The sequence below is a fragment of the Emydura macquarii genome, unplaced genomic scaffold (genome assembly GCF_026122565.2).
Source record: "Emydura macquarii macquarii isolate MOO-44397 ecotype Brisbane River unplaced genomic scaffold, CSIRO-AGI_Emac_v2 contig_1253, whole genome shotgun sequence".
NCBI classification, from domain to species: domain Eukaryota; kingdom Metazoa; phylum Chordata; order Testudines; family Chelidae; genus Emydura; species Emydura macquarii.
Genome location: NW_027131390.1, coordinates 41997047 through 42021984, shown reverse-complemented (window position 1 = coordinate 42021984; position 24938 = coordinate 41997047). Strand labels below are relative to the sequence as shown.

Sequence of the window (24938 nt, the reverse complement as noted above, 5' to 3'; positions counted from 1 at the left end):
AGAAACAATTATGATAGCTACCTTTGATCATGGCTGTCTAAGACTAATACTGAGCTTCCATCCGTCAGGCCAACACTTCTGACTGTCTTCTTCATATCCTCTTCAGGAATGACTTTCCAATTCTCAAACTCTTTATCAGATCCTGAACTGTTCTTTAATATGATCCCTCCTGGCGATGCTAAGACTTTCCACAGGGTGCTCAGTTCTGCACTGCAGGGAAAGACATGCTGGGATTCTATGAAATGCTGACCTTTTCCTCCTTCATTATAGCCCACTAAACGAAGAACATTTAGGAGCACGGGTTCATGGTCAAGACCTGGTAACACCTCCGTACCACCAACCTGTAGGAAGTGTGCAAGATTTGTAGATGAAGGGTAATCAGCAATAGCAAGTTATATAGCAAGAGGCCTACAAAATATTGATGGTTCTAGCTGCTCAATCATTCAAGACAAGGAAGTCTTGCTTTTTTCCCCCTTCATTAGAATTAAGTTTCCACTGATTGAATTCCACCTGCACAGCTTGCTAAAGAATATCAGAAGTGTTAAGAAGGGGATATAATGCTGGGAGGCCAAGTATTGCTCTAACTCTGCATCCATCCTGAAAATACTGGTGTTAAAGGAAAAAAATTGGGAAGATAATGGAGCCATTTCATCTTTTTGCACAAAATCCAAAGCACACCTGTAGCAATATTACCTAGATCTGAACATTAACATATATAACATCTAAGATACAATCAGATTAATAATCATTGCCAATCCTCATTAATTTACCCCTGGACGGTATTTATGAACTACACAATCTTATTCAATGCAAAATTACATAAGAATAAGATCAAGACAATCCAAAAAATTAAAATAATTTGAAAGTAAAGTTGGCCCACTCTGAAGTTGAGCAAAGGAATGAAAATAAATGTGCACATTTTAACATTAAATTTGTTTTAACCAGTTACTGGATAAATCCTTATTATAAATTTAAAAAAAAACAAACCCCCCCCCCCCCACATTTTAATTGGAATTGGAGACATATTTTGCAACAAGGTTTAAAAGATTTCCTAGTATCTTTCTATAATTTCTAAATACTCTACTATAGAAAAATAAAGTAATTAATACTTTTATAGGCAAGCTATCTCCCACTATTATATAACTTGTATTTTAAATGCTTCATACTGAGACAAAATCGAGGCCTGGATGTTCAAAAGAAAAGAACAATCCAAGGAGAGAGTGCTGAGTTTCAATTAATTATTCGCGTATATATTGTGTCAATCACTGATGCAAATTTAGCTGTGTTTGCTGCACGTTTTGCAGCTGAGTAAACTTTTCTTATTGCATCAAGTGACTTGACAGACAGCAAATTTAAGAATCTGCTATTGCTTAATTGATATGGAATTTTTTTTTTAAAAAAATCTATACAGTAATCATCTGGGAATCTCACTATCACAGACTCTCTATGGTACTGTCTGTGTACACAACCATATCCTACCAGGAAAACAAAGTACCTTGAGGAACATGAAGAGTATAATCACAAGCAGCACAGAGATCCATCTGTGAAGTTGGCTGGAGCAGCACCACGGATGCCAACGTCATCAGCACTTCTCAAAAAAGTATTACATGTGATTTAAAATGACCAGAAACTTTTTTGAAGATTAAAAATTAGATCCTCAGGATTTATTCAATATGATTTATTTTCCTGTTATCTTACCTCCTTGCCATTCCACACAAAGACATCTGCCCCGTCGCAAAGTCCAATGCCACCCAATGTCATCTCATCTCCTGAAAAGATCAAATCATTAAGTTTATCCCCAATAGAGAATCAATGTCAGGTGGCAAACTGTACACAGAATAGAATATTAATTCTATTCACTAATACTTGGATGTTCTATCTAGATGTAAAAGTTGCTGTGAAGAATAGATGCATAAGGTTGAATTCAGGGCCCAGTCCTGTAAAGGGAGCCCACAGACAGGCCCATATGCCTCTGAGGAGTCCCATTAAGTCAGTGAACCCAAAATTTTTTACCACACGACTCCCCTTACCCCATCCATGCCTGCGCTCCCCAACTGGGGCTGAGAGCAGAGCTGCAGTGGGCCCAGATCAGAGCGGGCTGGGTGGCGCTCCCTCACTGCCCTCCCATGAGGGCTGGCCCAGGCCAGGTTGCAGTCCCCGAATGTTCCTCTGCACCCCTTTAGGGGGGCGCGCCCCACAATTTGGGGATCTCTGCACTAAGTTAACAGGACTGTTGTTGGACATAATGGCTCACCTATGCAAAATCCTTTTGCAGGATTGTGGCCTTAAACTCTATGTGACAAATCTGTATGATCAATAACTTCCCACATGAGATTACAATTACATTGTTATAGTTAATTAATAATGCTAAATGCTGAAGTAGTCAAGTACTGTATCTTTAGAGCCAATATTTGAAATCTACGTGCTTTATTTTTTGCATTCAACTATTTCCATCTTCTTACCATAATACAGATTAAATGGCAATTATTTTACATCTAAAAGGATTACATTAAAATCTGCAAGAACATTTACAACAGTTATATGTTTAGCTTCTGTTTTCTGACGTGCTATAAAAAAATTAAGTGTTTTTGGGCAAAAACCTAGTTTTCTGAGGCAGATAGAGCAGGGCCTATCCAATTAAAAACTGAAGCAGTTTATACTGTATTTCACTCAACAAGAAGTCAGATTTTTTAAAAGTCTGTCTTAATATCTAGAATGACAAAGCCATAAAAACGTTGTAAATGTTAAGACTAATGAAAGCCAAATTGATTATATTTTAATTGGGCTATGCATTATGCTATTTATATAAAACTTTCCTGTTCAAGTTTTCAATTCCACTAAGACACTCAATTTAAAACATCCAGTCCATTTGTTTGCTACTATTCTGCCTCTCAGATCCTCTACTTTAACTATTAGATAAATACCAATAAGATATAATGTACATCAAACAGATATAGTAAAAATCTCACACATCTGCAAATCTGATTAACTCTCATAAAGAGACCTGCGCTTTCATCCTGCTTCCTAGTAAAGGTTTCATAGAAGAGCCATTGTAAGGATCATAAAATATTATGATGTTTTAATATTATGTTATTTATTATTTGTATCAATGTAGCACCTAGGAGTCCGAGTCATGGACCAGGTCCCCACTGTCCTAGGTACTGAACACAGATTTAAAAAAACAAAACAAAAAAAAACCAGCCTCTATCCCCAACAGTTTACAATCTAAGCTAAGTTTACTATAAATAAATTCAAGATGCAGTGGATTTGCAAATAAGTCAAACTGAAGATTGAAGTTAATAAAATTCAGTAATATAGTTCTCCAACAAGTTAATAAATGGAACATCTTCAAAATGCTCTAAACAACCTACACAACATGCAAACAAACAATGAAGCCTTCTTTTATGCAGGGCTTACCATTCAGTGTTTGGTAAAGATGAAGTCCTGCTGGTAGAGGCTTTGCAATACTGAGAATCATGTCTCCCTCCCAAAATTCCAACAGCTAATGGGTAAAAACAAAACAAGTGGTTGTGGGAAAAAAAGCAAAAGTTGCAACTCTTCAGCAAAGTTTCAAACTGATTATAAAAGGTGAAATCCTGGCCCCCAAAATGAAGCTGAACAGAGTTTTGCTAATGACTTCAAGGAGGACAGGGTTTCATGCACTATATTTACATTCTCTCTCTAAAGCACATAAGCAGTATACTAGAGCATTTTTTACTCTTGCACTCAGCAATTTTCAGCCAACTGTCATAAATGGTTACTTAGCCAATTAAGTCTAAATCTAGCATTTGCCAAAATTCGAAAATATTTTGTCTTTTTTCTGCACTCTACAAGGAGCAATAAAAAGTAACCTGAGTTCTAAAACAAAGCCATTTCTAACTCTTGTTATTTGTCAGACTTAACCCAACCACTCTCTGGGAATTGTGTTTCTTTTGTTTACTGTGGGGCAAAGTATTTAGATTTTTCCCATTCGATAATTTCAAAAATATTCCAGGACTTATTTTCAGTATGTGCCAACTCTAATTGCAGAATATTTTCTTCAATCTTTTTCCTGTCTTTTTCCTGTCTAGATCAGCAATACCCAGATTGCAGACATAAGGTGTCAAGAATTAGTCAGGCGCTTTACAAGACTTCAATCCCCACCCACAGTGTCCAAGCTGTAAGTCAACTTTAAGGTTTATTTTTATTGTGACTGTGGAGAGCTTGTTTCATCATTTCCATGGCTTCTGCAACATAATGTAAATGGTTTTTCAGAAAGCAAAATTTCCTTAGATGTAGTTTTCATCCTTCATAAATGATGTCAAATACTGCAGAAAATTTCTCCTTGGTATACACAGCACAGTCACGTCCACAATTTTAAATGGTCTTGGTAACTCAGGTAAAGATAAAATGTTTGGGTTGACTTTCTTTAAAAAGAGTAAATACCTGAAATATCGATTGTTGGAGATCTCCTAGTGTTTTTCTTTTATCAATAGTGAGATCCAGAACACTTTCCTTCCGAGAAAGTGATGGGTGTAGGGCCCCATTGTAAAGTTTATAGTGAGAGCCCAAATGGAGATGCAAATCAATATTACTGTCTGCAGAATCACAGTCCACCCTTTAAAAAAAGCACATAATAAATACATATCAATACCAATAGGCTAAAACAAAAGGTGACTTACTGTTGACCGTTCTTCTAGACTTGCTTCTGTGCAATCACACTTATGGAGTTGGCACACTATGGTGCTGAACTCAGATTACCTTCATACCAGCACAGAGCTACAGGTGAGAATGCAGAGGCCCTGTGACCCTAAGATCACCCCAATGTCCATTATCATATTGTCGTCATGATATATACCCAAAATGTAACATATATTGAAAAACTAAAAACTTATTGATCTTTAATATTTTTACATGATGTATGTACACTAAATCCACAAAGGACTTCATAGATATGTGCTCAAAATACGTTCTTAAAATGTATTGGGCAAGCAGGGCCTAAGCCAGGCCTCTTCTAGAAAAAAGGAATAAGGTTCTGCCTGCTTGAAGGTGTCTTTGATGTAGATTAAGTAAGGCAACACCCAAAGACAAAGAAAAGCACATTTACATGCAAGATAAGCAAAGCCCTCAGGAGAGAAAGTGAGGAAAGATGAGCACTTAATTTCCAAGGGAGAGAGAGAGAGTACACCCTCAGGAAGTCTCCTCCCACTTTCTGAGGCAGGGTGAATGACCTTTCTGAATACAGCATGTGTCTACACTCCAGCAACAGACAAAAGCTTTGTCTGGGCTTACTCTTTGAAGAATACATTTCAGTGATTTACTGGTCTATGGAAAGAAAAGGAAGACAACTCCATAGTTATCTATCACTTCCGGGCCTAATGGGACCAAGAGCTCTTGAAATCACAAAACGATGGATTCTTAAGCCAAGAGAGCTGAAGTCTCTGGGAACTGAATATAGGTGAGAAATCTGCTTAGGCAAAGACTAACTTGCTGAAATTTAGTTTTAGTCTTAATAGGCATATTTTTACTTTTGTTTGCTTGTTACCCTTCTACCTTTATTCCTTATACTTGGTATCACTTAAACCTATGACTTTGTTTAATAAATTTCTTTGATTTTTTACTATAAACCAATTCAGTATTTTGGTTAAAACTGAGTGCTTGTTAACCCCAGTTAAGGTAATAAGTTGCTGGGTACAAGCAGCAAATTTAACTTCTGTAAGCATACAGCGAAAGGGCTTGACACTACAAGGCAGATGGCTTCGGGGAAATTCAAGATGGAGGAACGTTGGGGTCACTCTGCTAAATTAAAAGGTCGATAGAAGCTAGGCTATGATCAGCTTGTCTGCTGGCTATTAGTAGCAGGACTGAGTCACAGCAGCAGAGTTTTTAGGACACCCAAAGTTGCAGGGCAGATGGTGACAAAACGCCTTATTGATCTGGGTTGAACGTCAAAGTGCCACAGGCCCTCAAAGAAGCAAACAATCTATGCATAATACAGTACAGAGTAAATAAACCCTCCAAAAACATGCTAAAATATTTGTTAAATAGTGCTGGTTTCTTCAAGACCCTTCAAAGATCCATTTGTAATGTAATTAACTTGTTTTAAGGAGGATAACCCTAATCTTAGTTTTTGTACCCAACTTGCAAATCAATACTCTAACATAACTGCTCAATGGAAACAAATATGCAGAAGCTGCTCAGATATCCAAGATCTACAGCTAAGACAAAAAAGGCCTATCCGCCCTCATTTCTGGTTCTTGCATCTAGTTTTAATCTGCAAGATACCAAAAAAGGCAATAAAAACCAGGTTTTTACAAAAAGTAAAATCCACCCTATGCAGAGGGGCTGCACAGAGGCCACACATCATTTAAGGCCCCATTTGGAGAGCTTAGGTAGGTTTAAAGACTCTGCAGAGAGTCAATTCCAATAGCACAGCTTAAGTTAAAAAGTTTCTGGCAAAGAGTGCTACACAGCTGCCATTTTATTTCAAGGTGGTTCCTTTCCTCCTCCCTCCCCACACAATATCTCTATAAAGACAGCTCTAAGATAATTCCTTCTATTCTACCCCAAAAGCTACATTGATTTACTTAAACCTAGCACAATTTTTTTTAAATTAAAATGTTTAAAATTATATTTTAATTTAATTTTATTTATAATTTAATTTTAAAATTATATTAGTTTGCCTGAGAAAGTAAGCCAGTAAAGGAACGTAACAGGGAGGTTGTGGAGAAGGTAGTGGACTAGAGTCAGGAATCCTACATTCTAATTCCTGGATTCATCAATGACCTGCTATGTGACTTTGGGCTGTTCATTTCATCTATGTGACTCCATTTTTCTCATCTGCAAAATTAGGATAATGATATTTTCCCTCCTTTGTAAGGCACTTGAGATCTACAAGTGACAAAGTATTACGATGATTATATTATACCCACCTTCTTTTCTGAAGTTCAGTGTTGGCAGCATCCATTTCATTGAAGAGATGGTCAGGAACCCGATATCTTGGATTTGCTTGAGCTATGACCAAAACAAGCTGGTTAGTTTAGTTTTAGTTGTATCAGTTGTACTGAGAGGGCTAGGAGAAGGTGCTTGAGGCCAGGCTTCCCAGTATGGCAATCTTCTCAAGTCTTTAATGAAGAAGGTGGGTTCTCTTGTAATACAGCGTTAAAGTACACGTAGATACAACATGCAAATTTTATTTCTGTTCATGTTCCTATTAAGTTTTACTTAATGAAATACTGAGGCATAACTGTTACATGCAACATTTTCATTACAATAGTGAGTTAATTGGTCAGTGTTGCTGGAAGATGCTGGAAAATTTTGGAAATTGGAGACCATTAGCTGCCTACTTTATCACCACCATTCACACCACCCGATTAAATCTCCTGCTAACCTTTTCCTCCTTTAAACAGTGGGAGGATTTTTCTATTCTTTCTGAACAGAAAATACATATAAGAACCACACTGCTGGAGGTGTGTTTTTTTTTTTTTTTTTTTTTAAAATAAAAGTAATTTTGTGGAACAAAGACGAATCTGTCACAGTCAATATTTTGCATACCTTCAGATGGTCTTTTTAATTGGGATTTTCGGTAAAACAGCATGTAGGCACTCTCTTTACCCTGAAATTGTTTCTCAATATCCTTCTCCTTAATGGGCTGGACTTTGGAATCATTCAAGTCAAACCAATGGGAACCAGAGGGGTTGTTCTTTAACACTGTACATGGATTTTCTGAAGTCCACTGGACATCATTGTTCAGAGAAGGGCTTTGCAGACCTCGTCCTTGGGAATCTGACCCAAATTGGAGCTTATGGTACATCTCCTTTAGACTAACCTTATTTTCATCAGGACTGAGCAGAAATATCTGAGAATGACTCTGCAAGTACTGAAAAGAAAAACAAAAAAAGAAAACAGTACTATTATAATGAAGGAAACATCTATTAAATGTGCAAAGCTGCATTAACCACCTCCAAGCCCTCTTTGCATGGCCTGACCTCCCTGAAGTAATATGCAAGGGCCCTACCTACTCCACTTTTAAGTATCTCTGAAAAACCTGCTTTTGTCATGCTTCCTACAGTATCCATCTTGATTTGTATAGAAAACCCCTTTTGTTGGTCTCCTCTCCCTCATGTGTCTATCCATTGACCCAACCCCAACCATTGCTTCAGCCCTAGGGCTGCTGCTTCGACGGCCCCAGGGCTGACAGCTGCTCCAGCCCTGCCCCAGAAGTCATGCAGGTCCCGGAAAGTCACAAAATCCGTAACCTCTGTGACAGAATTGTATCCTAACTCAGAGGTTATTTCTCAGTTTACTTTCAATCTTAGCAAAGCAGCTATTCCTCTTGGAGAGCTCTGTTTGAATTTCACAATTTAAACTATTTTTAATTATTCAAAATGTGAAAATTGTTTTGCAGTTCGGTAACGCTTTCTTGGATCACTCAGGACTGACAGTCACCTTGTTACCGCCTTCCTCAGCAAGACAGAGAAACTTGCTGACGCTAAACTGGGTGTCAGTTCCCTGTCACTCCAGTCTATTAGTCACCAAAACAATCTATTCAGAAACTCTGCCAGCCTTTACTTTGCCTTCAAGGTTAACAATCACTGAACCCCCTTGAAGAGCATTCTCCTATAGCATCCAGCTCCTGTCACTGGACACCCTGAGATAAATACTATGAGAGCCATGTGATAGGTGTACTGAATTTGTCTGGCCTGAAAAGACTTACAGAGAGTAATGACCCACCAATAGGCCTGTGTGTCACAACTGTTAAGAAGAATCATTCATAATGTTAAAAATGAGTTCAAACATAATTCAAATGCAGCAGTTTCCTTAACTATTGAAAACCATGACATTCTTGAGCTTGCAAACCTGAGATTGTATCCTAAATGGTAATTTTTTGGATATGTTCTAAACTACCAGTGAGTAAGGCCTGGTCTACACTGGTGGCTTAATTTGAATTAAAGTCCCTTAATCTGAATTAATTACTCCTGCATCTACACTTGTGCATTGTTAATTCGAATTAAGGAGCCTTTAAAATCGAATTAATAAAACCACCTCCGCAAGTGGATTAGCGCCTGAAGCGCATCAGTTAATTTGCATTAGTGTGAGTGTGGATGCAATGGGACTTAATTCGAATGAATTGGCCTCCAGACTGTATCCCATGATGCCCCATTTCAGTACCCTCCCCCAAAGCAGCCCCAGGAAAATTTAAATCTTCATTCCCTGTGGTGAATGGGTTTAATATCCAAGCTGCGATCACCCCCCCACACACACACACACACAACAAGCCCTTTGCAGTTTGTCTCTTTAAGGGTTTGAAAATTTCACTCCCCCTCTCCCCGTGTGATGAATGCATTTTAACTGCCCAGCAAGCCCTTTGCAGTTTGTTCCTTTGAAAGTTTAGCCCTTTAAAGTTTGTCTCTTTGAAAGATTTCACTACCAACCCCATTCCCCGTGTGGTGAATGCCTTTTAAATGCCAGCAGTGAGAGGAAATTCTTTGCTACATTGTTTCAGTGGCCACTCATGGAAATTGATACTTTCTTAAGAGTTTATTCACAGTGCTACATGTGGATACATTATATCATGCTTTCCATCAGTGAAATGGAAACATTTGTATCACTGTATTAATATAATAACTGACTCAGTTGTTATTTATCTTACATTCTACAGACACCTGTAGAATCAAAATCAAAGGCAAGCAATATACAGGAGGTGGTGGAGGGAGTATAAAAGGCAAACAGCATACAGTTCTAAAGTAATCCAGGATAAGCTGGGATGTATTTGTCACAGTCAAAATGAGAGCATAGTTCAGCTGGCTCCATGTGCCTGCAGCAATGGCGATTGGGGGAGTAAAAAAAACAGCATGAAAATCCTTTTCCTGTTTGTTTGGGATAGCTTCCCACATTGCACTGCTTTCTAATTCGAATTAAGGCTGGCCAGTGTGGATGCAAGAAACCAGCACAAACACTGTAGTGTGGACAGTCTGCAGCGCTTTCTATAAATCGCTTTCTGTAATTTGATGTAAGCTAATTCGAATTAGTGCTGCAGTATAGACATAGCCTAAGATTCAGAATAAGAGTTTCATTACAATCATGACTATCGAGTTGCTAATTCAAGTGTACCGTATTTTTTAGTCGTCCCTAGTATTTCTATGTGCACTGGCATTTCTAAATACATTGCTATATGCATTTTCATTCATAAATTAGACTTTCATTATGGATGACCTGCTGGGAAAGGAGAACCACTGATTCTACTATTGTTCTTAATATTTGAAATTTTATAAGATCATTTTTTAAACTTGTGTTAACTGAAAAACGTGAAGGGATTTGTTAGTAATAGGCTTAGCTAAAATTAAGTAACATCATGTAGAGTTTTACTATTTCAGTTACCTTTCGTATTGGTCCATATTGTTTCCGGTATTTTTTGTTCCAGGACATTCCTATTTTCTCCAATAGTTTCTGCCCTAACTGATCCACAGGAATTTGTTTCGATTCTTCCTAAAGGAACACAGTTAACAGACTTTAAGATGATGAAGTAGTGGGCAACACACCACTCAAAACACAACAACCCAGAAGTATGCAATAAACAGGAATGGTAATAAGCTAAAGGGTTTTACTAACCTTTGCTACAGTGTGGGTAAACTACTTAAAAGTATTAATGAAGTGGCCAAACAAGTATTCAGAGAGATCCAGTAGATGACTACTTTTATATTAAAACTTTACACTTTCAGTCTCATGCCCCGTGCTGAATTACTAGGACAAGTTTAGATTCTTTTCACATATCAACCCTGTGTATTTCCCACCCCTCTTTCAGATCAGTAATATTAATAAGGAGCAGTAAAGATCTGTTTACATACCATACCTCTGATAAGATCCCTTTCAGGATTGTCAGTGGATTCTCTATTTCTTTGATATTTTCAGTATCTTTCTGAAACTTCTCATCAGTCATCAGTTTGCTTTCCTCCTCCTGGAAAAGATCATTGGTGGGGTCCTTACTACAAGGCTATGGAAATGCTATTTGGTAAATACTATTATTTCAACAGAGACATATTTTTCCTTTAGATTTCTAGCACAGATTTTTTTTCTTACAGAATTATGGGTATCCATGCCTAACTGTGGCAGTTAAACATGGAGAAAATGTCATTGAAGAGATTATATCAGACCACACACACTTACTCATCAACAGGGTCGACCATAAGGGCAGGTACCACATTGCTTGGCTGCTCCACTCCCCATACCCTTTTCTTAAAATTAACTTGGATGCTCAGAGGTGCCAAATACAATTTCCACCCTGGATGGCAAAACACTTTGCTATGCAAGGCGGGCCCTATTACTGTTGTTTATAAAAGGCACTTGATCATTCAGTTACAGCCCCTCCTAATTTCCACCCTTCTTCCACCCTCATGATGCAGCCTGTCAGATGAGATGAGAACTCTTAGATTCAAAGATTGCCAATGCAGACAAGGCTCAGTGAACAGAAATTCAGCTTTTACAGTGTCATAAAATAATTTTTGAAGAGGACTATCAAACCTCACACTGTATAGGACATGGGCTTTCTATAGATGCAAAAGTCATTGGTAATTTTTTATATGGGCTGGCCAGCCTCACAGACAAAGCTGAAAGTTTAGCTTTCTAAACTTGGTAGGCCCCTTGAAGTCATTTTGCCTCGCTAAATAATATACTGTGACCTAACTCAGCAGGACAGCAAATAGACAACCAAATCTAATCACAAGGTTCGGTACAGTTTCCAGGCTCTGATCACAAGAAATCATTCCTAAACTCTGCAATGAAGGGTCTTTTCACATCAGATGAGTGCATGACCAAGCCCATGAAGGAAAGCTTGAGTGAATGCCTCACTCGACTATTTTCGTTGATACAGAGTGTACTTAATCCTTTAGTACAGTTGACATTAATACATCTCAAAGAATTGAAACTTGCCATCATAGAAGATTAGATTGGAAGGGATCTCAGGAGATCATTTAGTCCAACCCCTTGCTCAAAGCAGGACCAACCCCTAAATCATCCCAGCCACGGCTTTATCAAGCCAGGCCTTGAAAACCTCTAAGGATGAAGATTCTTAGGTAACCCATTCCAGTGCTTCACCACCCGCCTAGTGAAAAAGTTTTTCCTAATATACAACCTAGACGACTACTGAGAACAGCCTAGCTCCATCTTCTTTGAAACCACCCCCTTCTGGTAGTTGAAGACTGCTATCAAATCCCCCCTCACTCTTCTCTTCTGCAGACTAAATAAACCCAGCTCCCTCAGCCTCTACTCATAAATCATATGCTCCAGTCCCCTAATCATTTTCATTGCCCTCTGCTGGACTCTCTCCAATTTGTCCACATTCTTTCTAGAGGGAGGGGGGTCTCAAAACTGGACACAATACTCCAAACGAGGCCTCCAGTGCCGAATAGAGGGGAATAATCACTTCCCTGGATCTGCTGGCAATGCTCCTACTAATGCAGCCCAACATGCCATTAGCCTTCTTGGCAACTAGGGCACATTGTTGACTCAGCTTCTTGTCCACTGTAACCCCCAGGTCCTTTTCTGCAGAACAGCAGCTTAGCCAGTCGGTCCCCAATCTATAGCAGTGCATGGGATTCTTTCATCCGAAGTGCAGGACTCTGCACTTGTCCTTGTTAAACCACACCAGATTTCTTTTGGTCCAACCCTCCAATTTGTCTAGGTCACTCTGTATCCTATCCCTACCCTCCAGCATATCTACCACTCCCCCCAGCTTAGTATCATCTGCAAACTTGCTGAGGGTGCAATCCTCCCCATCATCCAGATCATTAATGAAGATGTTGAACAAAACTAGCCCTAGGACTGACTGCTAGGGTGCCCCACTCGATACCAGTTGCCAATTAGACATCGAGCCACTGATTACTACTCCTTGAGACCGATGATTTAGCCAGCTTTTTATCCATCTTATAGTGCATTCATCCAATCCATACTTTTTTAACTTGCTGACAAGAATACTGTGGGACTGTATCAAAAGCTTTGCTAAAGTCAAAAGTATATCACATCCACTACTTTCCCCACATCCACAGAGCCAGTCATCTCATCATAGAAGGCAATCCGGTTGGTCAGGCACGACTTGCCCTTAGTGAATCCATGCTGACTGTTCTTGATTACCTTCCTCTCCTCCAAGTGCTTCAAAATGGATTCCTTGAGGACTTGCTCCATGATTTTTCCGGGGGCTGAGGTGAGGCTGACTGGTCTGTAGTTCCCCGGATCCTCCTCCTTCCCTTTTTAAAAGATGGGCACTATATTTGCCTTTTTCCAATCCAGGACCTCCCCCAGTCGCCACAAATTTTCAAAGATAATGGTCAGTGGCTCTGCAATCACATCAGTCAACTCCCTCAGCACCCTCGGATGCATTGCGTCTGGCCCCATGGACTTGTGTGTGTCCAGCCTTTCTAAATAGTCCTGAACCTGTACTTTCTGCATTGAGGATGCTCACCTCCTCCCCATTCTGTGCTGCCTATTGCAGTAGTCTGGGAGCTGACCTTGTCTATGAAGACAGAGGCAAAAAAGCATTGAGTACTTCAGCTTTTTTCACATCATCTGTCACTTTTGCCTCCCCCATTCAGTACGGTGCCCACACTTTCCCTGACCTCCTTCTTGTTGCTAACATACCTGTAGAAACCTCTCTTGTTACCCTTTATGTCCCTTGCTAGCTGCAACTCCAATTGTGCTTACAAACTTCTTGTAAACTTCCTTTTTGTGTTTAAGCTCACCAAAAATTTCTATGTTAAGCCAAGCTGGGTGCCTGCCATATTTGCTATTCTTTTTGCATATCCTGTGCCTTCAATAAGGTTTCTTTAAAACACAGCCAGCTGTCCTAGACTCCTCTCCTGCTCATATTAGCCTCCCAGGGGATCCTGCCCATCAGTTCCCTCAGGGAGTCAAAATCTGCTTTTCTGAAGTCCAAGCAGGAGAAAAGCCATACAAAATGAGTCTTCTAGACTTACTTGCAATTGCCAATTTCCTAATGCATCAACATCTTTGATATAAACATGGTAGTGTCCTCCATAGCAGCCACCTTTGTGTATAATAACAGAGAAGAGCTCATATATGTACTCCGAATCATCCAACTGAGTCTAAAACAAGGGGAAAATTAATAAACCCTGTAAGTATTTTACAGAACGACATGGTGTTTTAGTGTGGAAAAAGATCAATCAATGCAGTTCTCCATTATTCACCATTATTCCAGTGTTAGAGATACATTTGAATCAAGCCAAGGATGTACTTCTGAAGTAAAATATTTTTATTAACGGTAGTCAACATAGAAGTATGTTTTATTCAAATATTGAAACATGTCAACTCAGCTGTCCCTTAAATAACTATTCATTCTTACTGAAGAATAGTTAGCAGCTCCATTAGTTAATATTGTGTTGAATATTTCAGTTGAAATGCTGTTGAAATCCTTTTGTTTCAAAACAAAAATGTTTATCATAAATAAGTTTACACCACTTACTCCTAGGCATAATTGCAATTTTCTGGAAAGTTACAAGTAAATAATTTAGGTTAAAAGTGACTTCTTGAGAAATGTTTGGGGCGGGAGTGGAAGAGAGGAAAAGTCTAATTTCACTGACCCCTCTAAAAGGCTTTGCTAATTCTTGAAATTTTGCAGAGCTTAACAAAAAATCCTCACATAACTTTTACAAAAATCAAATAAAAGCAAAATCATCTCCTCCACCAAAGCTAATGTAGAAAGCTTCTTCCTCAATTGTTAATTAGCAGAAATTTAAAGACCAAAACTGTAGTAATTAAGATTTTAGGAAAGCAGACTTTTAAAAAAGTATGCCTGCAGTAAGTATATCATTTACATAGTTTAAGGACTAAATTTAATTACCAGAGATATTATGTAAAGGCTTTGTTCTGTTAATAACTATGTTTTGGTTATATGAATGTCTAACATGACTATTCATCTATATAGATTTCTAAGAGAATGCATGAACTATAAGGTTGTGGCAATATACAACTGAGTTTCTATATAATGCTATTGTGTAATGCAACAACTAACTTTCAGGTAAAGAGGTTTTTGCCTGGTAATGTTAAATTAAGTTTTATGCTATTATTGATTTTTCCATTTGTCAGTACTACACATAAAAGTTTTGTTTGCACTTGAACAACAAATGTTAGAATTTCTGATACTAAGACGACAGAGGAAGACAGGAAAAGCCATAGAGTTTCTCCTGTAAATAGCCTGTGACCTGATCAAAAAAGTAAAATGAAATACGGCTCATCCTGAAGATAAATGTCCCACATATTCAGCCAGAGAACAAATTAAGACAAAATTGTTCAAACCTGCTCACAAAAAGGCCTGAGGTTTATCCGGATAGGGAACGTATAGCAGCTTGTTTCCTTGTATCGTTCACACTTCTCAAAGTCAAAGTTAAACCTCAGGAGCGATACAGTAAGAAAGGGAGGCAACTTACGTAGTTTAGCAGACTGTAAAATGAACAAAAAAGTTGAAAGTATGAGTTTATTACAGGAAAGAAGCATGTCCTCCATTCTAAACACAACTTTCTCACACTGTCAGGAGAAAATTTCCCCAGAAGGTTTCAATAGAAAGCAATTAGCCATTATGGATTTCGTAAGAGGATATCATTCATGAGAAAGAAGAAGATCCCAAAGGTAATGACAGTGGAAAGTAAAAATTAAAGCAAACTATGTAAGAGAGAAAAGTCTGGATAGGACATTGAAAGATTATACTTCACCACATTACATATTATGTGGAATGGTTAAGTGCCATAGGACAAATGAACAGTTACTGATCTACTTCTAGTAAGTGCCAACATAATCATCAGTCAATTCTTTGACATTTCCAAGGGAGACCAGAGTAATATGTAGTAGATGCTATACCACCTTTTATTCAGGCTCACTCCTTGACAACTCATCCAGTACTGCTCTAGTCCAAATGTTTATCCTTCCCTCTGGCAGGTTCTGAGGTGCATCAGAGGAGGATCGTTGACTCCTTCAGGAAATTCCAGACACACCAGTTTTGAGGGACAAAGCACACAGACCGCTTAAGGAATTTACAACCCTCTGAGATGAATGAAAACAGTTTACAGTCTTTTAGAGGTGAATAATCCTGTCCTCTTCCACAGAGAGGAAGAAGTGCAATGCAGAAGTTGGGGGTACAATTACCGCACAGGGTGTGAGGAAGGATTTAAGGAGTCTAGGCTGGGGAAGCACCCCTCTTGGACACCACAGAAGAGTCCTTTAGGGGCTCCCCTGCGCAGTATGCTGGGCTGTGGGGATTCAGAGTAATGGGTGATTGATCCACTGGTCATTTCCCATCTTGTGCCCTGTGCAGACATTTACAGCCAGATAATGTTGGTGTAAAACGCCACTATGATCTGAATCCAAGATACAACAGTGAGGTGATTCTCCACTTGTCTAGCTCTTGCACAATTGGAGTTACACTCCTTTACAAACTAAGCATACCTGACAAAAATAAAGAGACCCTGATTTTTGACATCTATGTTTAGACAAGATTGCTGGTTTCAACTTGCTGCTTACAGAGCAGCCCTCAGACACCTCTAACTTTCTGTGAAAACAATGTATATCCATTGCAAAAAATAAAATAAAATAAAATTTTAAAAAAAAGAGGCTTTCCTATATAGAAAATATTTGAAACTATTCCTAAATATATTCATGCAGATATGAATCCTAAGTCAATCTATTTTATATATATTTACTATTTTACATATAAACCAGATGCAACACACATTTTATATCTGTAATACTTAAACACTATATCTGTTAACCAATTCAACTAATACTTAACTTATAAGTTGATGTATTTTGCAAAATACACCTATTGGCATATATTACATACATTTCAAATACAAAATTAACCCATTTCATATGTTCTATATTTTAAAATGTTGAAAAGAAGCTTTCATATAGTATACAAGATGCATTAAATATGTATGTTCTCTCCCATAAGGGTAACAGGTCAGCTTTTGTATTAGTTAACCTGCCTGCTAAACATAGGGAAACTTGAGATTGTTTTCCCTTTTGCTTTGCTTTGTTTTCCCATCAGTGCATTTCCCTAGCATTGTGGAAATGGCAACCAGATTTTAGACTCCTCAGCCTCTGCAAAGCACAGCAGGACAGATCAGGGAAGGGTTAGAGTGTGGCCTGCTACCCCTTCAATTATCATAACGCTGACCCAGCTACACTCCAGGCTGTATCAAAAGATAAAAATGTTGGAGGCCAAAGAGGTTAACCAATTCATTTACATCTGTTTTACCCACATGGAGGAGCAGACAGCCCCCATCACAGAATCAGGACCAGAAGAAGAATGAAAAGAGCTATTCTAGCTCCAAGGTCAGAGTGGTGGCACAAAACAACTTCACTTTTCAGAGAATATGTCTACACTGGGAAAATTTGGAAGTGTATTTCTGCATTGGTGCAGACTCACCAGCTACTGCAGCAGTGGAAGTGCTAATGTAAATTAGGCACAGGCATTTAATAACTGGTTTACCTTATTCTGTAAAAAGTGCTAGGAAATGTTCCCATTTGCCAGGGGAATTTTAATAGCCTTTGATGTGTGGATTTGTCAAACCCTGCCCAGAGCCATCAGTCTCAACTAGAAAATAAAATTCCTTCACAATCTACTTTTAACCAAATTGTGTGCACCAGCCAATTGGGGCCTTCTTATCACCCCAAGTTGTTTAGCCATATCTTGTCTATTCTTGCCTCCAACCACAATGAGGATTATTTTGAGGTGAGTGAACAGATCTGCTCTTCAATCCTGACAGACTCGTTCAGAAAATCTGATAATTTGCTAAGACTGACTGAATACCTGGATAACAACTAAGGCTAAACTATTACGTGTTGAAGTGGTGCTGTAAATCATTGGAAGATTATTACTGATGCTGAATTGATATTTCATACTGCCCAAACCTTACCCCATCCATCTTACCCCATCCACCTAGTAAGAAACTGCAACAATGTACATGTTAACACAAGACATAAAATATTTTTAAAATTTCTTTAACTATTCTCATACAAGAGGAAAAAAGTAAGGTCTCATCACATGTTCTCTGCTTAAGGTGACTGCTAGAGTTTATATACAATTCAATTTTGCAGAGAATGCCAAAGGCCTCTCTACTATAAAGTACCAATGCCAATCTTATCCAAATTCCTGAACTACTATCAAACTGGATGCTATGGACCAGGTAACCCATTACCTTTGCTGCTTCAACCAGTTTGTTGCACGCTCCACATCGGTACAAGTTATCCTTTTCAAAATATTCCTCTTCTACATACATGTTCCACAGGGCCTCCTCCAAGCCAGATACATCCTTGACTGCCACAGTTAGATCTAAAAAATCCTCCTATACAATAGTACAGTAGAGAACCAAAGCAAATACATTGGGTAAACAAGGCCAGATTTTTATATTTGGCATATTGCAGCACATTTACATGCAGGCATAATAGCAGATTTGTCCAACGTAAAGAAACACTAATCTAAGTCATGCATCTGAATTAAGGAAATCTCTCTCTCTCATCACTTTGTTTCAGTGACACTAGTAATAGCATTTTAAAAACTATTTAATTCCTCTTTCATAAGTTCACTTTTTAAGAAATCCTGGTTGGACAAAACATATCAGACAGATTAGAAGTAAAAATATTCATAAAATGTGAGTGAAACAAATGGAGTTTTACTGTAGTAACATCATTACTCAGATCTCTAACCATATCTACGATAGGCAATACACAGTAACTAAGTGTTATAATTATAGCTCTTTTTGATCATCGCTGTAACTTGCGTCCAAAACACTTTCTAGTATAGACAAGGCCTCAGATAGAAACTGCCATAGTGCTACTGTTTTCTCCTGATGACTCATGCCCTCACAGCAGGCATAGCTCAGAAAATACCAGCCAAGACTCACTATGAACAAATAAGCCATGAATATTTTCTGTGGGTTTAAAAGTCTGCAGAGTCCTAACACATAGAAGCTGCATAGTTCCAATAAATTGATTGCTGGAATATCAAAAGATTTAATTAGCTTGGAATATTCTGTGGGGTTAAGCAAGCATTACACATATAGAAAAAGTAACATCTTCAATAAACTAAAATCTGCTTAACAAGTTGCCAGGAAACTACGCTATGAAACACACACAAAGCTATCCTGGAACATGCCTATGAATTTACCTGTCTCTCACTGACATTCTTGCACTCCTTACAAACAATCTGGTTAACAACAGTCCCGTGATACAACCGATTAATAAGGTCATGGCCAGAAGTCCCCACAAGGGAAGTTTCCAAAGCACTGAATAGAATCCGATTTAACTCCTGCACATCATGCTGTCTCATCTCCTGCAAGACAACACAGGACATGTTTGGAAAAAGGCATTTATTAGTGCAGTCTGCTGCATTTCATATTATGATGACTAAGCATTTTCTAAAAGTAACTGTTTTGATTATTGCATGAGACACATAACAAAGACCTTAAAAGGAAGCAAGAGGATACAATGTGAGAGTTGCCTGCTACCAAGAGCGGAATACTGTGCTGTCTTAAAAGTTGGGTTTTTTTCCACAACCGCTTTCCAGCCTTAATTTACTTCCATGATTTCTGCTACAAGCATGCATAATATAATCTAAGTCATTCTACTCCCATTGAACTTAGTGGGACTATTTACATTCATAAAGTTAAGTGTGTGCCTAATTATTTGAAGGAGCCTTAAGTCATCAGGCAAACAGTATTGCTGCAAAAAAATGAACAAATACAGATATATTTTTAAAATATATTTTGTATCTGCAGAGACCCATTTTCTTGTTCTCCATAAGAAATTGTCAATATGTGCTTTCAGTGGGGGTGCAGACAAAAAAGAATAATATTTGCCAAATTAAAATTATATTTCCCCCAGTTTGAAAAATTCTAAGAAACTTTCCCACATTCAAAATATTTCACGTCTCCAAGAGTCAGCCTCTCCCTCTTTTTTGGAAGAGAGTCTTACAAACTGTGGCATTACTGATACTGTACTGCACCTCATTGCTGTTCCAACCAAAGCTGTCAGTGAGGTCTGTTGTAGATGCAGCCTGCTGATCTAAGAGCAAAAGCTGAGCAAATAATCGTTGTAATTGTAATGGAATTATTCGAACCTAAATGAAAAAAAAAGTTTCAGGAAGCAACTTCATAAACAGTACTTTAAATAAAATGAATTACGATGTAGCACAGAAGTGAGAATAAGCCGCTATCACGCCAGCAGCACTTATTTTCTAATTACTTAAGTAATTAAGTCACAATTCTATTAACATGGATTCGTCTTTCTTTCCAAAAATCTATATAATTGTTCTTCCTTCTCAATTAAGTATCTCTAATAAATTCAAATTCATTATTTTAATGGTTGTAAACTAACATACAGAAAGAAAAATCATTAACCTAAATTTAAATCAACCATAATATAAACAGTAACTTTCTTTTGTATTTTGTACATTTTAATACCTCAAAAAAACTTGGACTTAAGAGATTTAATTAAATCATAGCTAGGACAGCTACTTATTGTAGCTTTGATTTACAAAGAAAACTCAGTTCACAAGCAACCTGCTTCTATCACTTTAAACAGAAAACTACAGAAACAAAATCTGTGTTCCAATGCTAGTAAGCATTTTTAAAATAAAAATTAGGCTCCATCCTGCAATGTCTTGTGCATAGGTAGACAACTACACCTGTGAGGCTCCACAAGGATGCAGCTGTCCCATCAGCAACTAGTCACAGCATTGGAGCTTTAATTAGTAGTAAAGGATATCTGAAACAGTACTGTACAAATGTTGGGCCTGTTTTTGCTCTGACAAGTCAGAAGGATTTTTGCCATTGGATTTAATGGGAGTAAGATCAAGACCTACATATTACTGCAAAATAATTGGCACACTGTCTTTTGAAAATATTGACAAGCCAAATTCTTGGCTTCACATAAAAGTTATTATATTTCCCAGTATGGACAGAAATTGTATTCCCCCTTCACTCAACCCCGCATTTTTCTGAATCAACCTATAGCAGAGAATAATAAGAGTGAATTTTAACACCTTTACATCTGGTTTATTGATATCTTCCAGAGAACCAAGTTCTTCAGGGCCTAGGGAAAACAGTGCTTCTGTAATGGAAAAGGAAACATGACTTTAAAATAAAGAAGCTTTACATTCATATGCATCTTATTTTAGTTTATTTGTATGAAAAGTTAACATGCTGTCCTGTCAGGCAATCAAAAAAATCCCAGGAAGTCCTTAAACACATTAAAGTTTACTCCTGAATTACACCATTTTGTACCAATTGATTTTCACCCCATCCAAACTAAACACCAATATTAAGAAACAAACAAATGGTTAGAGATGTCTTGAAGTGCTGCTACTTCATAAGTTAGTGGTTAAGTGAAAAGTGAATGAGAGGCAATGGACAAAGTGAAACTGTATCCTACTCTAAATAAGAAGGAATAGACACATTTGTGACTACATGATGGGAATTATACATGGAATATCTAGACCTGATATATACATTTTTTGTAGAAAAGATTAACTTTACGGACCACCGGTTCTTTATCTTTATAGTCTTAATATGAAATGTTGCTGGTAAAGGCAGCAAAAGCAGGAACTTTTGGACATTCAGAGAACTTTTTACAGTTTTGACTAGCCTTTCTCTGCTCTGATGGATTATTTACTTCAATCCTCCACGCCCTCCATAGTCTCTTCACCTCAGCTTTACTCTATACCTACCTATCTTCTTTATTGTACTTTCCTTGTCCTTTATTCAGCTTATCATTTCTTAAATAAACCCACCACCATCCCCCAAAGGGGGAAAAACATGGAACACGGTGTTTGCTGCCATCCCATCTTTCACTCTGCTGGTGTGTTGTACCCCTCCCTCCACACTGGGTCGGTCGGTCTACTGAGATTGACAGCTCTTTAGGGGCAGGGGCTGTTTTCTACTTTGTTTGTGTACAGTGGCTGACACAATGGGCCCCACTCTTGATTAGCCCTCAGGCACTGCCATAATAAACACGGTTAATTTTAAAAAGTTACTTTAAAAATTTATATTTTAAGATACAGTACCTCTAAATTCTGGAGTGAAATGCAGAGTCTGGAGAAGGGAATTGAGGTAGCAGGTCCCACCCTGATTTTTGATACCACTTAAGTTGGTGAACTCCCTCGGAGCTGGAGGGTCTGTATCTTTGGACTTTGATTTCTTCCCTTTTCCACATTGATTATTTGACACAAAGGAAAAATCCTCTTCAAATAAGTCCCCAAACATTGTGAAGCCACACTATAGTCCTTCAGAGATCCAATTAAAACAAAAATCACGATTTACCACAAAACCTGCGATCTTATTTGGTTATGCACTGCAAACCCATTAAACCTTGAGAGTCGTATTGTCAAAAGTACTCAGCCTCGGCCTAACTCTGCCACCGCTGAAGTCAGAGATGCAGCCAATCCATTATAAAAGTCACAAAGATATCAACTCCCAGCTATAAATCAAGATCCTTTTAAAGACTGTAAGAATGATTTCATTGTTTTTCTACTTGTCAATGTCCACAGATTTAGGTGCCGGGACCTTTTGTCATTTTATTCCAATCTAAGCAACCAAAGCCTCGTCTAGACACAAACGTGCAGCAAACATTCCGTTTTAATGTATAGATTTAGTCACCAGTCTATACACAGGCACTTCTTTTGCAACAAAAGCACCTCGTTTCGATTTGGTTAAAACTAGGATGCTCCTTGCAAAACAAGAGAATCACATGGGCAAGCCCTTGTCGCCAAACAACACAAGGCAAAACCCCAAACCAACTGATACCGGCATAAGTAACAAAAGGTAAAAACCAAAGCCAGGTCTTGCGGAGACCAGGGTGCGCGCAGCGCTGCAAAGCGAGGGTGCAGACAGCCCCAGCGCCCTATCACCAGGCTGGGCGCAGCTTGATTTTTATTTTTGTTACAATTTCATCCCTGTTTATTTTAAAGCTTCCCCCCAATTTTCATCTATTTCTATGCTCCCGCGGCTTTTAGCAGCTGCCGCGGGGGGGGGGGGGAGGGAGAGGAGCAGGCGCGGGGGGGACGGGGAGGGAGGCTTGGGCCTGGCCACTCAAGCAGTCGACCCTTGACAGCGGGCGGACGCACGTGGTCACGTTCCCGTGCTCCCGGCGGGAAACGCCACCCTCCACGTCCCCAGCCCAGCCCAGCCCAGCTATCGCCCCTGAGGGGCCAGCGCGGCCCAGGACCCGCCCGATGAGAGCGGGACTCCGGCGGGGTGAGTCCCCCGGGGCCTCTGAGCGCCACGGGCCCCCGCCGCGACGTAAGGGAGACGATGAGCGCGAGCGCCAGCCCCGCGAGCTGCCGTTTCCCCTCCGTGGGGGGCCGGCCCCGCCCGCTCACCGCTCACAGCCGGGGCGCGGAGCCACCTTTTCGCCGCCGACAGCGGCTCGCCGCCATGGTTCTATTGCTGGCTCCGCTGGAGCCGGCGCATCCCGCCGCGGGGCGCGATGGGAAGTGGAGTCTTCCCCGGAGCGCCCGCACCGCCGCCTCCAACAGCCTGGACTACAACTCCCACAAGGCACCAGGCCACATGTCCGCCGGAGCCAGTGATCACTAGCCGCTAGCTAAGGAAACCGGCCGGGGAGGGGAGCACCTATCACCGGAAGCGGCGGGCGTAAGGCTCGCTGGGAGGAGTAGTTGGTGGGCAGTGGCTGCCGCAATGTCCCCTGGGAATTTACGTTGATGGGGCGTGGTTGCCGCAATGCCTCCTGGGAGATGTAGTCTCTCCAGAGGCAGGTGGCTTGTGGTCAGAATTAGTTTTATGGGGAAAATTTTCCGAAAATGTGGAACAAAGAATTATAAAATGCCACCCAGGACTTCTCAGCACCAGTAAAGGCAGGCACACGCTGTCCCCTCCGGGCCCTTATAAACATTCCCTGAACTAATTCCCTGGAGCTCCGAGTCTGCAGCCTGCCTCGCCCTCCCCTCCAATGTTTAAAATAGTGGATATCAACCACAAGTGTGGCTAAGTCTTGCAATTCTGTCCTGAATCTTGTGATATTTAGTGAAAAGTTCCAGAGGGGTAGCCCTGTTAGTCTGTATACAGCAAAAACAATGAGAGTCCTGTAGCACTTTAAAGACTAACAAATTTCACTTCTTTCTTAGAGCCTCAGTTCCTGGAGTCAAGTGGGTGCAGCAGAATCTCATCTTTCAAAAACACAGTGGGAGGGTTTTCTCACTCTCCTGGTTGCAGGTCGGTTGAAAGTGAGAAGTAAATATACCCAAGGCAAATTAAAAGACCCAATGTTTGTTTATTTATTTATTTATTCTTAAATCATGTTTTTTAGCCCAATCTCATGCTTTTGGGGCACCTGACTTGTACTTTTTCAGTGCTTAGGGTTGGCAATAATCAATTACTGTCAAGGTGTTCTACAAAATGCAGGAATAAAGATGGTGCCTGCTCCAAAGAGTTTATAATGTTGAAGGAACTTGAGGTGTAGAATCTACAATTTACTAGCAATGGTTCCGAAACAATCCATAGTGCATAGAAAATCCTTCTGTTGAACCAAAATGGGGCTCTCTCTCTTTGTCACTTTCATACCTTTACAAGGGTGGATTGGGATGTTATTCCTGCAAGACTTCAAGCATGTGTGTGGCAGAAACTCTGGGCCTGCCCCTTGAAAATGGCCTAGTGGCTTCTTTCAAACTATACTGCATTAGGTCAGTCTCCCTTACCCAGGCTCACTGTAACTGACTCAGCAGAAGAGGCCTGTGATGTCCAAGACACTCTCATTGCTAAAAGGATTAGGGAAAACCTATCTAAAATTATCTCAGCCTTCCCAGACACTGAGGGCTGGTCTACACTAGACAGTTTTTTCAAAAAAAGTCAGTTTTTTTCTGACAAAACAGTGCAGGTGTGGACATTGCAATCACCCACCCACACACCCCACCAACAAAACTGCCCTGTTTTTTTGTTTTT

At 39.5% G+C, this 24938-nt stretch overlaps 1 protein-coding gene across 5 annotated transcripts in view; it reads right to left on the bottom strand.

The window, feature by feature from the left end:
- Window positions 1-22975, bottom strand: part of USP40 (ubiquitin specific peptidase 40) — a 49540-nt gene extending 26565 nt beyond the window's left edge. For 2 of the 5 annotated variants that reach the window (XM_067548616.1, XM_067548618.1), the window contains exons 1-15: window positions 22046-22975; window positions 21026-21093; window positions 19988-20101; window positions 19151-19315; window positions 18183-18329; window positions 15286-15429; window positions 13947-14075; window positions 10832-10936; window positions 10360-10467; window positions 7534-7858; window positions 6912-6993; window positions 4426-4597; window positions 3418-3502; window positions 1699-1769; window positions 22-341 (exon numbers count right to left, since the gene is read on the bottom strand). In XM_067548616.1, coding sequence (XP_067404717.1) covers window positions 22-341; window positions 1699-1769; window positions 3418-3502; window positions 4426-4597; window positions 6912-6993; window positions 7534-7858; window positions 10360-10467; window positions 10832-10936; window positions 13947-14075; window positions 15286-15429; window positions 18183-18329; window positions 19151-19315; window positions 19988-20101; window positions 21026-21093; window positions 22046-22244 — 2234 coding nt within the window. In that variant the 5' untranslated portion in view covers window positions 22245-22975. Of the gene's footprint in view, window positions 1-21; window positions 342-1698; window positions 1770-3417; window positions 3503-4425; window positions 4598-6911; window positions 6994-7533; window positions 7859-10359; window positions 10468-10826; window positions 10937-13107; window positions 13221-13946; window positions 14076-15285; window positions 15430-18182; window positions 18330-19150; window positions 19316-19987; window positions 20102-21025; window positions 21094-22045 lie in introns of those variants that run through there. The other 3 variants (XM_067548617.1, XM_067548619.1, XM_067548620.1) reach the window with 3 other exon arrangements.
- Window positions 22976-24938: the final 1963 nt, after the last annotated feature.